Raw genomic sequence first — 13,913 nt, forward strand, 5'->3', positions numbered from 1 at the left:
AGTCTGGATGAAACCGCTACCAGGAGACCACACCTTTGACTCTAGATCATGTCCCACTATACACCATTATATTCTTATTAAGACATTGTTTTGGGTTTCCAGAATCTAATGGGTTACCTAATAGTTAGCATTATAATCCACATTTGATCCTTGGTTCATAAAAAAAATCATACATTGTATAAAAATAAGCTATTGACTGTAGATGCTTAAACAAATTATTTCCCAGAGCAGCAAGGAGATTTCCGAGTGTTGTTGGAGTTTCTGGAGAAGTTGTGCAGCCTCCGGTGAGAGAAGCTTTTAGTCCCTCTCAGAAACCTGAGAAATTGGGAAATTATTGCAGAGTGGGAAATGGGTGGGAAGGATTTACTGTTTTATTTTGTCCGTGGAGAGTTGAGTTTAAATCCAGTAGATGGCGGTAATGCAGCACTTCGGATGCCAACCGCCACTCCAACAAGAAGAAGATATCACACCGACGTTGCAAAGCAGCAAGTTACCGGAACCTGTTTTTCGATCAGGCACTACTTTAAACAACCATAGCCGACTGGGAGGGGTCCTTTTCCACAGTGGCGTGTAGGATTTGCAGCCAATATGCCGACTGTCAGCGTAAAACGGGATCTTTTATTCCAAGCTTTGGGCAGAACATATAGTAAGTCATTTCTAACACGTTTCAAATTTGTTGACATAAATAGTGTTTCCTAAATAAATGTTTATTTGATGTAAAATTTGGAAGAGCACTTATCAAGCTAGTTAGCGACGTAGTAGTTGCTAATGAATGTGCTAGCTGCTGAGGTAGTTTATGGTTAACTAATTTGTGTGCAGCGAACTAAAAAAATGCAATAATATATTTCATTGCCGTTCGGACTAAGTAGTTTTCGTTTTTTTCTGCTGAATCTGTGCTGTTGAAATTGTATTTATCATAGTACAAAAATGAAGCATTATTTGACAACCGGTAAGGTTGCATTGGGGTTCGGCGTGATTGCAACATTTCCTGGCTCCGAAGGATTTTGGAGAGTTGTTAGTCGCCAGGCAAAGTTTGTATTGCCTGTTGTAATGGTACCTTTCACTTTCTTCTAGCTGATGACGAGTTTGATGAGCTGTGTTTTGAGTTTGGGCTGGAGCTGGATGAAATTGTAAGTCAATACTGCTGCTGGAGGAAAAAAAACCCAACTGTCACGATTTACTTATTTTCTTTTTCATGATTATTTTGACACTTTCGGATTTCTGTTATGATTGACATTAAACGCTTACATATTTTTCATTACAGAGTAAAGTGTCTCAAAGCCCATAGTGTGCTATCACATATTGCTTAACCAACGACCCCTCTGCTCTGACCCTAATGCAGACCTCAGAGAAGGAGTTAATCAGTCGTGAGCAAGGTGACACGAAGGCCTCAGGAGCATCTGAGGTAATACTGTACAAGATCGATGTGCCAGCTAACCGCTATGATCTGCTGTGTCTGGAAGGACTTGTGCGGGGACTGCAGGTCTTCAAGAACAAGTAAGTTGGTTCCTGTAGTGCCGGGCAATATGGATGTCAAATGTTGTCATGATTAAAGTGCAAATAAACCCTCAATTTTAGCTTGTGTCCTAGCAGGGGGGCAGTACCCCCGGTGCACCTTTCCCTACATTACGTGCACTTTTGGTTTGACGTTTTGGGGTTTCATGTTTAAACTTGTAGCTGCGAACACATTTGAAGTCAACAACAGTCAGTCCATGCTGTTTACAGTTAACACAGTAGGTAATAATAACAGCCAGGTAAATTCTTTGAGCCACATGGGACAAAAGTTATAGCTGCTCTTGGGCTTTTTGGTTGGAGGTAGCTGCTCATTTTCCTTCACTGATTCCTCTGCTGGCTGTCTTCCTGTTCCTCTGGGTTGGTATCTGTTTCTTCTACTAGGTCTGGTGAAATGTAGGCCTAAAGAGACAAAGGCAGGGGCGTCCGGGTGGTGTGGCGGTCTATTCCGTTGCCTGCCAACACAGGGATCGGCGGTTCAAATCCCTGTGTTACCTCCGGCTTGGTCGGGCGTCCCTACAGACATAATTGGGCGTGTCTGCGGGTGGGAAGCCAGATGTGGGTATGTGTCCTGGTCACTGCAGTAGCGCCTCCTCTGATCAGTCAGGGTGCCTGTTTGGGGGGGCTGGGGTGAATAGCGTGATCCTCCCACGCGCTGCGTCCCCTCGGTGAAACTCTTCACTGTCAGGTGAAAAGAAGTGGCTGGCGACTCCACGTGTATTGGAGGAGGCATGTGGTAGTCTCCAGCCCTCCCCGGATAAGCAGAGGGGGTGGAGCAGAGATCGGGACGGCTTGGAAGAGTGGGGCAATTGGCCAGATACAATTGGGGAGAAAGGGGGGGGTAAAGGTGAGAGGGACTTTGTGGCCGCAGTAGTTAGTGGGGTATTTTTTTATCTACCAAAAAACAAGTCTGTTGTAGTTCTGTGCTTCATTGCAACTGGACACATCTCCTTTTGCAGCGAGTGACAATCCACGTGCTCTAGTTAGCTTCCTTGCATGCAGAGAACTGCAAGACGGGGAAACAAATGCCGCCAATAGGTAGTCCAAAGCAGCATAATAAATTCATGATTTTACGATATCGAAAAATACAAAAAAAATCAGACCAAGAGTGAAATCAAATTGGTGTGACCAACTATTTTATTTCAGTAGCACTAGACAGATTTATAGTCGCATATGCAATCAAATTGGGCAGTCTGGAGTCTTACCCGAGCATCAGTAGTATCAACACTGCAGTTGTGTTAGAAGATCTAGAAAGGAGGCTCATCTCCAGTACATTTCAAAGCTGGTGGGATGTGCTCCTGTTACCTATTTCTGTAGGTTAGGGGCGCTTTTTGGCTCTGTGCAAGCATTCCCTAGCACCACCAGTCTTGTGTGTCTTTGTCCATTTGGGTATAATACAGGTTGTTTATGTGCTGCTTTACTGCGTCTGTGTTCAAGGGTGGAGGCCCCCCGCTACTGCCGTGTGAGCCCAACCAGTGGAGAGCGTCAGAGGCTGATCATCACTCAGGAGGTGAGTGGCAATTAAGGGCCCAATGGCCAAGTGTTAGATTTTGCAGGAAAATCAATTGTTTATTGTAAAGTGAAGCTAACCTAATATCTTTCTTGCTCTTGTGACTTGGTAAGGATTTGGTTCAGAAATGATCAATGATTAAGGTAATTGTTTTACTGTTGAGGTTGTGAGTGTGTTCACTTTCCTGTGTTTACTTTTGCAGACAGCAGTGGTAAGGCCACATGCTGTGGCAGCAGTGTTAAGGAACATTACCTTCACACAGGAGCGCTATGACAGCTTCATCGAACTACAGGAGAAACTCCACCAGAACATCTGCAGGTCAGACAGATTTCATCAACCTTATCTGCTTACCATGAGTCAAAACGTTGTGGCTTCTGTTCTGTATGACATCATCATCCGCTATTAGTGTTTCATCTGTTCAGGGACTGACATCTAAAAGCAACTCCAGTAGTGATGCTTACTATCGCTCATTTGTGCTAGCTGAAGACATTTTTATGGTCAACTAACAGCATTTTGCAACTGTCTCTGTTTCTAAACATGGTCCTGTGAAAAGAATGTGATCCTGACTATTTTTGAACAGTGGAGGAACTTATGCCAGTGCAGTGGTTATTCAAGTCTTGGCTGTAAACTGGTGGACAGGGTCAACTGGGCTGTGTCAGTTTAACTTTGACTTGAAATGAGTGTGTCGTGTGTTTACACTGTGTAGTATTCTGAATTTGCACATATAAGAAATAACTGGACACAGACGACTGCTGTGATTTATACATGTATATGTAAACAGTACTTTTTCTAAATAGCTGAAACGCGTAAATGAAGTTTATCAACTGTGCCTAAATTATTTAGTTTGTTAATTTATCTGTGTGTTATCACCGTTTATCTGAGTCATTTTAGCAGTCTTTTATTCTAAATTTTTATGAGATGTAAGAAAAAAGTTTGTAAAAATCAGTCATATATTTGGGAGACAGAAGAGAAAAGGCAAATTTAATGCACTATTTATTTTGATTGTAAACTATCACTAGTCGATGAACACATGTTATCGCATGAGAGGTGGGAGTTCGCAAACCTTATAGGTGACTGGCAGGTAATGTAATTCACATAATTTAAGAAAGCATTTGCTTCAATTGCAGAATGTTATTTGTGGTTAAATCTATAATCTTATCTTACCTTAATAACTCCCTGTAAAATATGGTACACTGAAGAAAGTGGCAGAAGGCCACAAAATGTGTTAAGCTTTGTTACTGTTACCATAATGTGTGATATGCTTGGGGGTGGGGGGGGGGGGACAAAAAAGGTAAAAACAGGGTGAAATACTGTTAGTTCGGCCTACACAGGGGTCTGCAAATTTGATTTTTTAAAAAGATCTGTTAAATTCAGAGCCATAAAAGGAAAATGTCTGATATCATTCCATCATTTTTAAACAATGACCATACAGGAAGAGGTCACTGGTAGCCATTGGAACTCATGATCTGGACACCATCTCAGGCCCTTTTACATACACAGCTAAACGTCCAGGGGACATCCACTTCAAACCCCTCAACCAGGCCAAAGAGTACACTGCCATTGAACTCATGAGCCTCTACAAGGTGAGCTGCTGGTTGGCCATGTGTTGCACAGTTAGTGGTCTTTGTGTATGCGGTGCTAACCCACTGTTGTGTTCCTGTTCAATATAGACAGACAGCCACTTGAGGCACTACCTTCACATAATTGAAGACAAGCCAGTGTACCCCATCATCTACGATAGCAATGGAATTGTCCTGTCTATGCCTCCCGTTATCAATGGTGAGTACTGTGGTTAAATGAGTGGTTTTTTTTTTCACCTCTCTCTCATTGTTTGGCTCCCACACACATACAAAACACAATGAAACGAGTGTTTTCCAAGTGTATTTTTGCAGTACAACATTTAACAGACACTTATTTCTGTATTCAAGGGGACCATTCTAAAATTTCGATAAACACAAAGAATGTCTTCATTGAGTGCACGGCTACAGACCTTACCAAGGTAAGACAGAGGAGAGTGGAGTTACCTGAATTAAACAAATTGCCTTTGACGGCTGTTATCATGGAGCTGACTATTTAGTCATGTTCTTTATAGGCAAAGATTGTATTGGACATGATGGTGACCATGTTTAGCGAGTACTGTTCACAGCCTTTCACGTAAGTTGTGTCCAATTGTTTTAAATATCAGTTTCTCATCCTTCCAAACGTTTGACATTGCAAGGACCCCATTTTCTTCATCTCGTTTTTCTTTTTCTTGGTCTCTTTCAGGGTAGAAGAGGCAGAGGTGGTATATCCAGATGGCAGGACCTGCGTATACCCAGTACAGTTCTCATTACTAACAATTTGACACCATTTAAACCTTGTATTATCCTCTGATTTGTTTCCAGGTACATTATTTGTACAAAGAACAGCGATTATTAATGCTTTGTGTAAACACACAGCATGAATTGTGCTTGGAATGTGATTGGATTCCAAAGACCACCCCCCAGAGGTAGTCTGGCTTTCGTTGTGATTGAATCTCTGCCAGAGTAGTCAGGTGTAAATGTAATGCATGCAGTGTGCTCACATTTGTGATATGCTCCATTCCAGGTGGTAAAAACATTATCCCCACAGCCAGAACTTGAAGCCAGCAGTGTGTGTTGCTCATTCTGAAAGTTGCCATGTACTCAGACAATTTTTGCATGAATAGCTCCCACCACCGTAAACACTCTGCTGTAGTTACATTCATTCCAGGTGCATATTTGATATTAGCAAAATAATGTGCAGTTTTGTTGCCTTATAATCTTTAAAATTACTCCTCTGACTATTTTTTTTTACCATTGTTATTTTGAAGAAAGTTCGGATCTTCGGATGATCCGCTGTGGCGACCCCTAACGGGAGCAGCCGAAAGTAGTAGTAGTTATTTTGAAGAAAGTTAACACTTAAATTCCCACCCCCTTTTTTTTTTTTTAGCTACTGCACTTCTAAAAGTCTTAAATAACATTATGATGAATTCAGATGCCAGCTGTTGTATTGTTTTGGTGTTGTTAGACCTCTCTGCTGTATTTGATACAGTTAATTATGGCATATTAATTGATCGATTAGGAAACTGGGTAGGTGTTACTGGGATTGCTCTAGACTGGTTTAAGTCTTAACTGAGTGACAGAACCTTCTCTGTATCAGTTGGCAATGTCTTGTCTAGCTATGCAAATATCACCTGTAGCGTTCCTCAAGGGTCTCTTCTTGGCCCTTTACTGTCCATCTACATCAGGGATGGGCAACATGATCCAGAAAGGGCCAGTGTGGGTGCAGGTCTTTGTTCCAACCAAGCAGTTATACACCCGAGTCTACAAATGAAGGTCCTTAGCAAAGACTATTGGTTGACTAATAGAATCAGGTTTGTAACGGCTTGGTTGGAACAAAGACTTGCACCTACAGCGGCCCTTTCTGGATCATGTTGCCCATCCCTGATCTACATGTTACCACTGGGTCAAGTTATCCACAACTCGAATATTTCTTTCCTTTTTTTTTATGCAGACGATACACAAATCTGTTTATCCATGAATCCATCAGATCTCACTTCAGTTACCTCACTTACAGTCTGTCTTGCAGACATAAGGTCCTGGATGTCCAGTAACCTCTTAATGCTGAACAATGACAAAACTGAAGTGATGGTTGAACCCAAAGCACACAGGGATTGTGTTAGCTGGACATTAGTTTTCCTATGTATGTTTGTAGTGCACCCATGAGGCCAGAGTAATCTTTTCTAAACATTTTAGCAATATCACCAAATCGGCTATCAGTCAAATCAGGGGTATTGCCAAGATTAGATCATTTCTTTCATTCAGTAATGCACAAACTCTGTCTCCTTCCATCATTATTGTAGCTCATTATTCTCCAGGCTGCCCCAGAAATCCATCAACCGCTTTCAGCTTGCACAAAATACTGCAGCAAGGGTTCTTACAAGAACTCAAATATGGGCACATATCCCCTATTCTCACATCATGGCACCAGTTACTAGTGGTGTTCAGAATTGATTTGAAATTTTATCGCTCATTTTCAAATCGGTGAGCAACCTTGCCCCATGTTACTTTATCGATCTTCTCACCCTGTACACCCCTGCTAGTACTCTCAGGTCTGCAGACCAGCTGTTGCTCTCGGTCCCCAGGGCAAGGCTTTAGACAGAGGGCATTTGCCATAAGGGCTCCACAACTGTGGAAAAACCTTCCGTTGAGAATCGGACAAGACTCAACAGAATCTTGTCTGATTCTCAGTGTCCTCTTTTAAAAACATATTTTTATAAAATAGCTTTTAATTAGTTTTTCTTTTTATATTATGCTTTTATTATTTGTTTTTATCTTTTTTTTCTCAAGATGTTTATTTCATTGTCTTTTACCTATATTTCTGTTTCTTGATTGCATTGTGTATTTTGTTTTTTTATGTCTGTGAAGCACTTTGTAAACTTATTTTTGAAAAGTGCTATAGAAATTATAATAATTATCATTATTATATACGCACCAGGTGTGAATGCAAAGGCCATGATCGTGTTCACTATCCGCATAACATATCCAGATACAGATTGCAAGGATGTCTGTGAATGTTCTCATTCAACTGAGGAAGCCTCTTGGATGAGAGGCGAAACGTCTTCACGGATATATACCAAGTCCAGTTGCACTTGATTCAACTCCTTTGGATAACCATGACCTGGATGAATGAGAACATTCACAGACAGATTGCAAGGATATTAACAGGTGTAAATGGGGCCCTTGTCTTTATGGATACACAATCCTGTTAATTTTACTAATCATTAATATTCTCTCTATATATGTCATCTCCTTGTGTGCTGCCTCTAGGAGCTGGCTTACAGAAAGGAGACACTGTCAGGTGACTTCATCAACCGCAAAGTGGGCATCAGGTGAGTGTCTTGAAGCTGCTTGACAAGAATAACTGAAATGTTGTACAAAGTTTGAGTGTTGTTCTCATCATCATTCCACCAGAAAATGTAATCTGTGTATATGAGGTTGTTATTGTTGTGTTCTATTTATCTAGGGACAGCACATTACCTGGCCTCACATTTACAATGGTGCTTGAAAGTTTGTGAACCCTTTAGAATGTTCTATATTTCCGCATAAATATGCCTAAAACATCATGTGATTTTCACACAAGTCCTGAAAGTAGATAAAGAAAACCCAATTAAACAAATGAGACAAAAATATTATACTTGATCATTTATTTATTGAGGAAAATGATCCAATATTACATATCTGTGAGTGGCAAAAGTATGTGAATCTTTGCTTTCAGTATCTGGTGTGCAAAACTACTTTATTTGATATATACATGACCACAATCAGAAATATTTATCAAACCTATTTTGATTGTCCCTTGCCTTTTCCCCCAGTGAGCCCACTGAGCGTATCGCTCAGCTGCTGACCAGGATGTGCCTCCGCTCCCAGGCCACTGGTGTTGGTGATGAGATTGAGGTGGAGATCCCACCCACACGTTCGGATGTCATACATGCCTGTGACATCATGGAGGACGCAGCTATGGCTTACGGTTTCAACAACATCATCCGCACTACGCCACGCACCTACACTATAGCCAATCAGGTATATGCATTATCTGTATATGTGTCTTTGTATGTTTGGTAATTCCGTAACCCAAGTTTGTTGTACTTTTTGCTTTCCATGTCTGTAGTTCCCACTGAATAAAGTCACCGAACTGTTAAGACAAGACCTGGCTGCAGCTGGATTCACAGAGGCACTCAACTTTGCCTTGGTAAGGGACATATGCACAAGTACAAACATGCTGCTCTTCTCTCCTAACAACCCATAAAATTTGTTGCTCCACTCCTTTTATTTTTAAGTGCTCTCAAGAGGACATAGCAGACAAGCTGGGGAAAAAGATCTCCGAAACCATGGCAGTTCACATCTCCAACCCCAAAACGGCTGAGTTTCAGGTAACCATTTAAAAGTACATAGCAATCCCCAATATCAATAAATAAAACTAATAATTAAATGATTTATATATAAAGCTGTGTTTTGATCCCTGATACACCAGTGCGGAGGCATCAGTGGCCCTGTCCTAACATGATTGTAAAGTGGACTTGCATCTTCTGGGCTCAACATCTGCACTCTTGGACACCATTCTTTATTTTTTTATGGATTTGAAATAAGATTATGAATGCCCCAAAGGTTTCTGAATCTTTCTTTAAACTTTACAGGGGATCTGCACTGTGTCTTTGGCTCTATGATCAGCTTACTGTTGTATCCAGAGGACTGGTAGCAGTTTGTCTGTGTCCAATATTTGCTTCAACTATAGATTGTGTATGTTTAGTGGGTAGTCCACGCTGGCTGTGCCTTCTCAAAATCACCATGACACAATAAATGGTGTTCTTGCAGGCAACGGTCCCCCCATGTTCCTCATCTAAATAAATATTTATCAGGGTTTTGCACTCTTAAGTCATCTCAGTTTTTAATAGGAGTGCAGCGAGTGAATGAAAATTCACTTATAATGTGGTTATGCTGTTTTCCATAAGAGAGCGCTGTCTGCCCTCTGACGGAGTAAGCAGTGGTCATATTTCCAACATCACTATCATCTCTCACCACCAGGTGGCGAGAACCACTCTGCTGCCAGGCCTGCTTAAGACTGTAGCAGCCAACAGGAAGATGCCGCTGCCCCTCAAACTGTTTGAGATTTCCGACATAATACTGAAGGATGAGACCAAAGGTGTGTGTCTATGTGTGTCTGTATGTGTATACATTAAAGTGTAAGTTTCCTTTGATTAATTTTCAGATCACTCACGAAGGCCATCTCGCTGCCTTCTAACTGATTTCCCTAACACACCTTCAACACTGTCTCCCTTTCTTACCTATCCAGATGTAGGTGCCAGGAACAGCCGGCGCCTGTGTGCTCTCTATTACAATAAGAGCCCGGGCTTCGAGGTGATCCACGGGCTGCTCGACCGCACCATGCAGCTGCTGGAGGTGAAGCCGGCTCAGGGAAGCGGCTACCACATCCAAGCTGCAGATGGTGAGACATGGGGTGGAGCCAGCCACTAAGGATATGAGAGAGTAGTTTTTTGGTGCTTAGTTTGTTGGCCAATACTCCCTTAAGGCAGGATTTACACTGAAAAGGAAAATCTCACAGCCAGATTGTTAACCCCTCTTTGACCTAGTTTGCTGCTTCCTGAAGCTTGCAACGATCAGGAAACAAGCCAGGGTCATGAAATTTTGTTTATGTAACTCTTGCCTATGATGATGCTGATGAGTGCCTATGTCAAATCCTTGGGTCTCATGATTAAGAAGCCAACTGGTGACGGATCAAATCTGTTGTAAAATTTGTGACGCATACAGGCCATTGGCTGAGGCAGGACTTAAACCACTGCACTAAAGTTCTGGGCAGTATATCTTAAAACTTGCTATGCCTGATATTGATCGGCTGTTTTCTCGCTCCGATAGTGCACATGGAACCTTCAAAACTATGGACCTTAACTGATTTAAGTTTAGGAGCTCGAGTTTTTCTGTTCTTTTTACCCTGATAGAGGGCAATAGCAGGAATTTGTCCCAGGCATACATAGTTTTGGTGTGGGAGAAAACCCACATGAACATGTGGAGAACATGCAAACTCCACACAGAAAGGCCCAGCAAGTCCCACTTGGGTTTGAACCTGAGACCTTCTCGCTGTGAGAGTGTCACAGTGCTGGCCACTGAGCGACCATGTCATCCACTTTTTTTTTACAGTAGATTTCTGATGGTTAGCTGTGACCGATAAACTAAAATTCGCTCATGCGATTGCTATATTGTGATGTTTTCTTTTTTCATAATGACAATTATCAGGTATCTACTAATGCTTTGCTTTGAGCTCAACATACAGAATAGGCAGGCTTTGGGAAATAGGGACTGCACAGGGATATTTTTAAGCACTAAGATGGACTAAAGTGGCCCTCAAATCATTTAGGTTTTGGACACCCCACCACCACCTCCCCGTTGCATCCACCTCTCTCAACTGCTCTTTGCTGCTCCTTCTCCTCTCTCCATTTCCCTACTTTCATTGACTCGCTCCAAGGTCACACTACAGGATATGTATGGGACTCTGCTGGCCCAGTCAGACAGGAGGCAAATCAGTGGGCTCAAGTATCACTAAGGGAGGGGTGAGGAGGAGAGGGAGAGAATGGATTGAGAAAGATAGAAAAGGAAGTGAAGTCTAATGGGAGACAGTGACAGAATAATGGAGAAGGATGGATATTTTGAAGTGAAGGGTGAGCGGGAGTGTGAAATGTCTGCAGTAAGGTAGAGTGCATATGAGACGCATCGCCAGCTGCAGTGCCTGGCTGCACAGAGAGATAGACTGGCACAATCACCACCCAACCGCCCACGGGTACTTAGGCTGTCCATCTGACACACGCTCGCAAAGCTAAAACGGTCACGCTTTTACATTGCACACTAATGCACAAGTGTACTGCACTTGTGTCCACATGCACACACACACACTCGCTAAGCCTGTTTCATGAAGTATTTTTTCCCATTCTTCATGCACCATTAGCCTCATCGCCCCCCATATGTCAGCGTGTCCTTAACCCTGTTACAAGGTCACGACCCTATCTGTACGCTCACCTGAGACACACACGAGCAAACACCACTACCCTCAGGATGTGTCCATCAGCAGAGTGAAATGGCAAAATCAACCCACCCCACCAATATCCTCCACCATTCCCTTTCGTTCACTTGGACAGAGAGAGTAGCTAAGATGCCTCTTGTGGGAATAACAGTCAGCTGTGTCTCTACTTGGGGAGTGAGGGAGAAGAAAATGAGTCAAGGGATTAGTGGTGGAGAGCGAAACCTCTGAAGAAGCAGATGGCCAATGTCCAGTCCTTGGCCCCCAGCCCATTCAGTCACTGCTTGGGTGAGACACTATGCTCATCTTGTTTCCTCCTTACTCAGTTAGTGACCTTGGGAAAGGTTGAAAGCTTGGCTGGAAGTGGGGGCAGTGTGGGGCGGAAGTGGCTCAGCTCAAGTGTAGGGTTTTCATTGACTGATAGCTTACTTAAGATGTTCCAGGCTATTTATATGGTTGCCATGGTACTCTGCTCTGGGTACAAGTAGATGACGTATGCAAAGAGTTCTCTACAGTTGTGTGTTCAGTCACTGTACAGGCAATATAGTAAAATTGCCTACTCGCTCATATCTACAAGTTTCAAAATGAAGTTTATTGGTAAGCTTTCATATATATATAGTCAAATAGTGGGCTCTATTACCAATGCGTGCACCATGGGAGGATCTCATTTGTGTGTGTGGCGCTGTCGTCATAGTAACTATATCTAATCAAATCTCTGTTCTGCCTGTCATGTTAGTGGGCAAAGTTATTTTTAATGTAAGAGAAGGGACAAGATGCCTCTCGCATTGGCCAAGCTGGTGTGGTCTTACTCTTTTTGTTGCGGTTCTTTATGAAAACAGGACTGTGAAGAAATTAAATATCTTGTCAGTGTAAACTCCATGAGAAGCTGTTTATTTCAAACATTTCTCTGCCCCCCCCCCCCCCAGATTCCACCTTTTTTCCTGGTCGCTGTGCGGAGATCTTTGTGCATGGGAAGAGCATAGGACGCTTTGGGGTCCTTCACCCAGATGTCATCAATCGCTTCGAGCTGACCATGCCCTGCTCTGCACTAGAGATGGACATCGAGCCTTTCCTGTGATACCTCATTTCAAAGCTCCTCGTAGATCAGTTTAATGATGCTTCATTACTGCTCATAAATAAATTCAATCTGAAGACAACTTTTAGAGATCATTAATTAATGCTTTTGGCTCGTGCAGTTGGATATTTCACCAGATTTGTTTATGGGCAAGTCTGGTTAGAAGGTTAGAGGAATTTTACCTTCAGATACCATGGACAGGCAATATTTTATCTATGACGTGTGTGTGTGTGTAATAGTAATAGGTTAGTTATGCCTGCAGGTCTGTGTAAGGTAATTGAGCTCTGTGACTCATTACATGTTGCTTTGTTGCCTTGGTTCTTCCAGTGGCCACACTGCTGAAACTTCCCTCACACATGATGTCCCCATGCACAAGTTCCTCATGCAAGACAGTTCACCACAGGCCCCAATCCACTGCCCCACAACGACCAAAACCATCTTTGGTGACATGAGTTCACCTGCTGGCGTCAAAGCCCTTAATGACTTCTTGGGCGACAAAAGCTACATTGAGGGCTTTGCGGTGTCCCAGGCCGACTTTGCAGTATTTGAGGCCATCCCCTCCGCTCCTTCGCCAATTCTCTGCCACGCCTTGCGCTGGTACAACCACATAAAGTCCTTTCAGAGGGAAAAGGTCAGCCTCCCATCAGCAAGTAGACAATACGTGTTGGCTGGAGAAGTAGACCAGCCCACTGACGATGAGGATGATGACATTGATCTGTTTGGTTCTGATGATGAGCAAGAGAGTGCTGAGGCAGCGAGGATCAAGGAGCAGCGCCTGGCTGAGTACGCCGCCAAGAAGGCAAAGAAGCCTGCTCTCATTGCCAAGTCGTCCATCCTGCTTGATGTCAAGCCGTGGGACGATGAGACAGACATGATCAATCTGGAGGAGTGTGTTCGCAGTATCAGCATGGACGGCCTGGTGTGGGGGCAGTCCAAGCTGGTCCCAGTGGGCTATGGGATCAGGAAGCTACAGATCGGCTGTGTTGTGGAGGATGATAAAGTGGGCACGGATCAACTGGAGGAAGCCATCACTGCCTTTGAGGAGTATGTTCAGTCAATGGACGTGGCTGCATTCAATAAGATCTGAACGTTTCACATGCTGCAGTAAAATCCTAAAAAAGTAATTGTTTTGAGCGAGGCAATCTAGTATGCAACGTGTTAGAATACACAGTGCAACCTTTTGAAATAACCTTTTCTTGCTTAAATAAAGGCCGGACTTGTAAAGGA

General features: G+C 43.0%; 1 protein-coding gene across 1 annotated transcript; it reads left to right on the forward strand.

The window, feature by feature from the left end:
• Positions 1–516: 516 nt before the first annotated feature.
• Positions 517–13,908, forward strand: farsb (phenylalanyl-tRNA synthetase subunit beta). Its single transcript, XM_056282986.1, has 18 exons — positions 517–646; positions 1,075–1,130; positions 1,343–1,497; positions 2,950–3,022; positions 3,225–3,340; positions 4,455–4,605; positions 4,693–4,801; positions 4,951–5,021; positions 5,115–5,176; positions 5,288–5,339; positions 7,852–7,913; positions 8,397–8,604; positions 8,693–8,773; positions 8,862–8,954; positions 9,607–9,724; positions 9,875–10,027; positions 12,538–12,685; positions 13,014–13,908. Exons 1-18 carry the CDS (start codon positions 589–591, stop codon positions 13,771–13,773), a joined length of 2,526 nt encoding a protein of 841 aa, XP_056138961.1. The 5' UTR covers positions 517–588; the 3' UTR covers positions 13,774–13,908.
• Positions 13,909–13,913: the final 5 nt, after the last annotated feature.

This window comes from Lampris incognitus, chromosome 7 (assembly GCF_029633865.1).
Source record: "Lampris incognitus isolate fLamInc1 chromosome 7, fLamInc1.hap2, whole genome shotgun sequence".
In the NCBI taxonomy this organism is placed as follows: domain Eukaryota; kingdom Metazoa; phylum Chordata; class Actinopteri; order Lampriformes; family Lampridae; genus Lampris; species Lampris incognitus.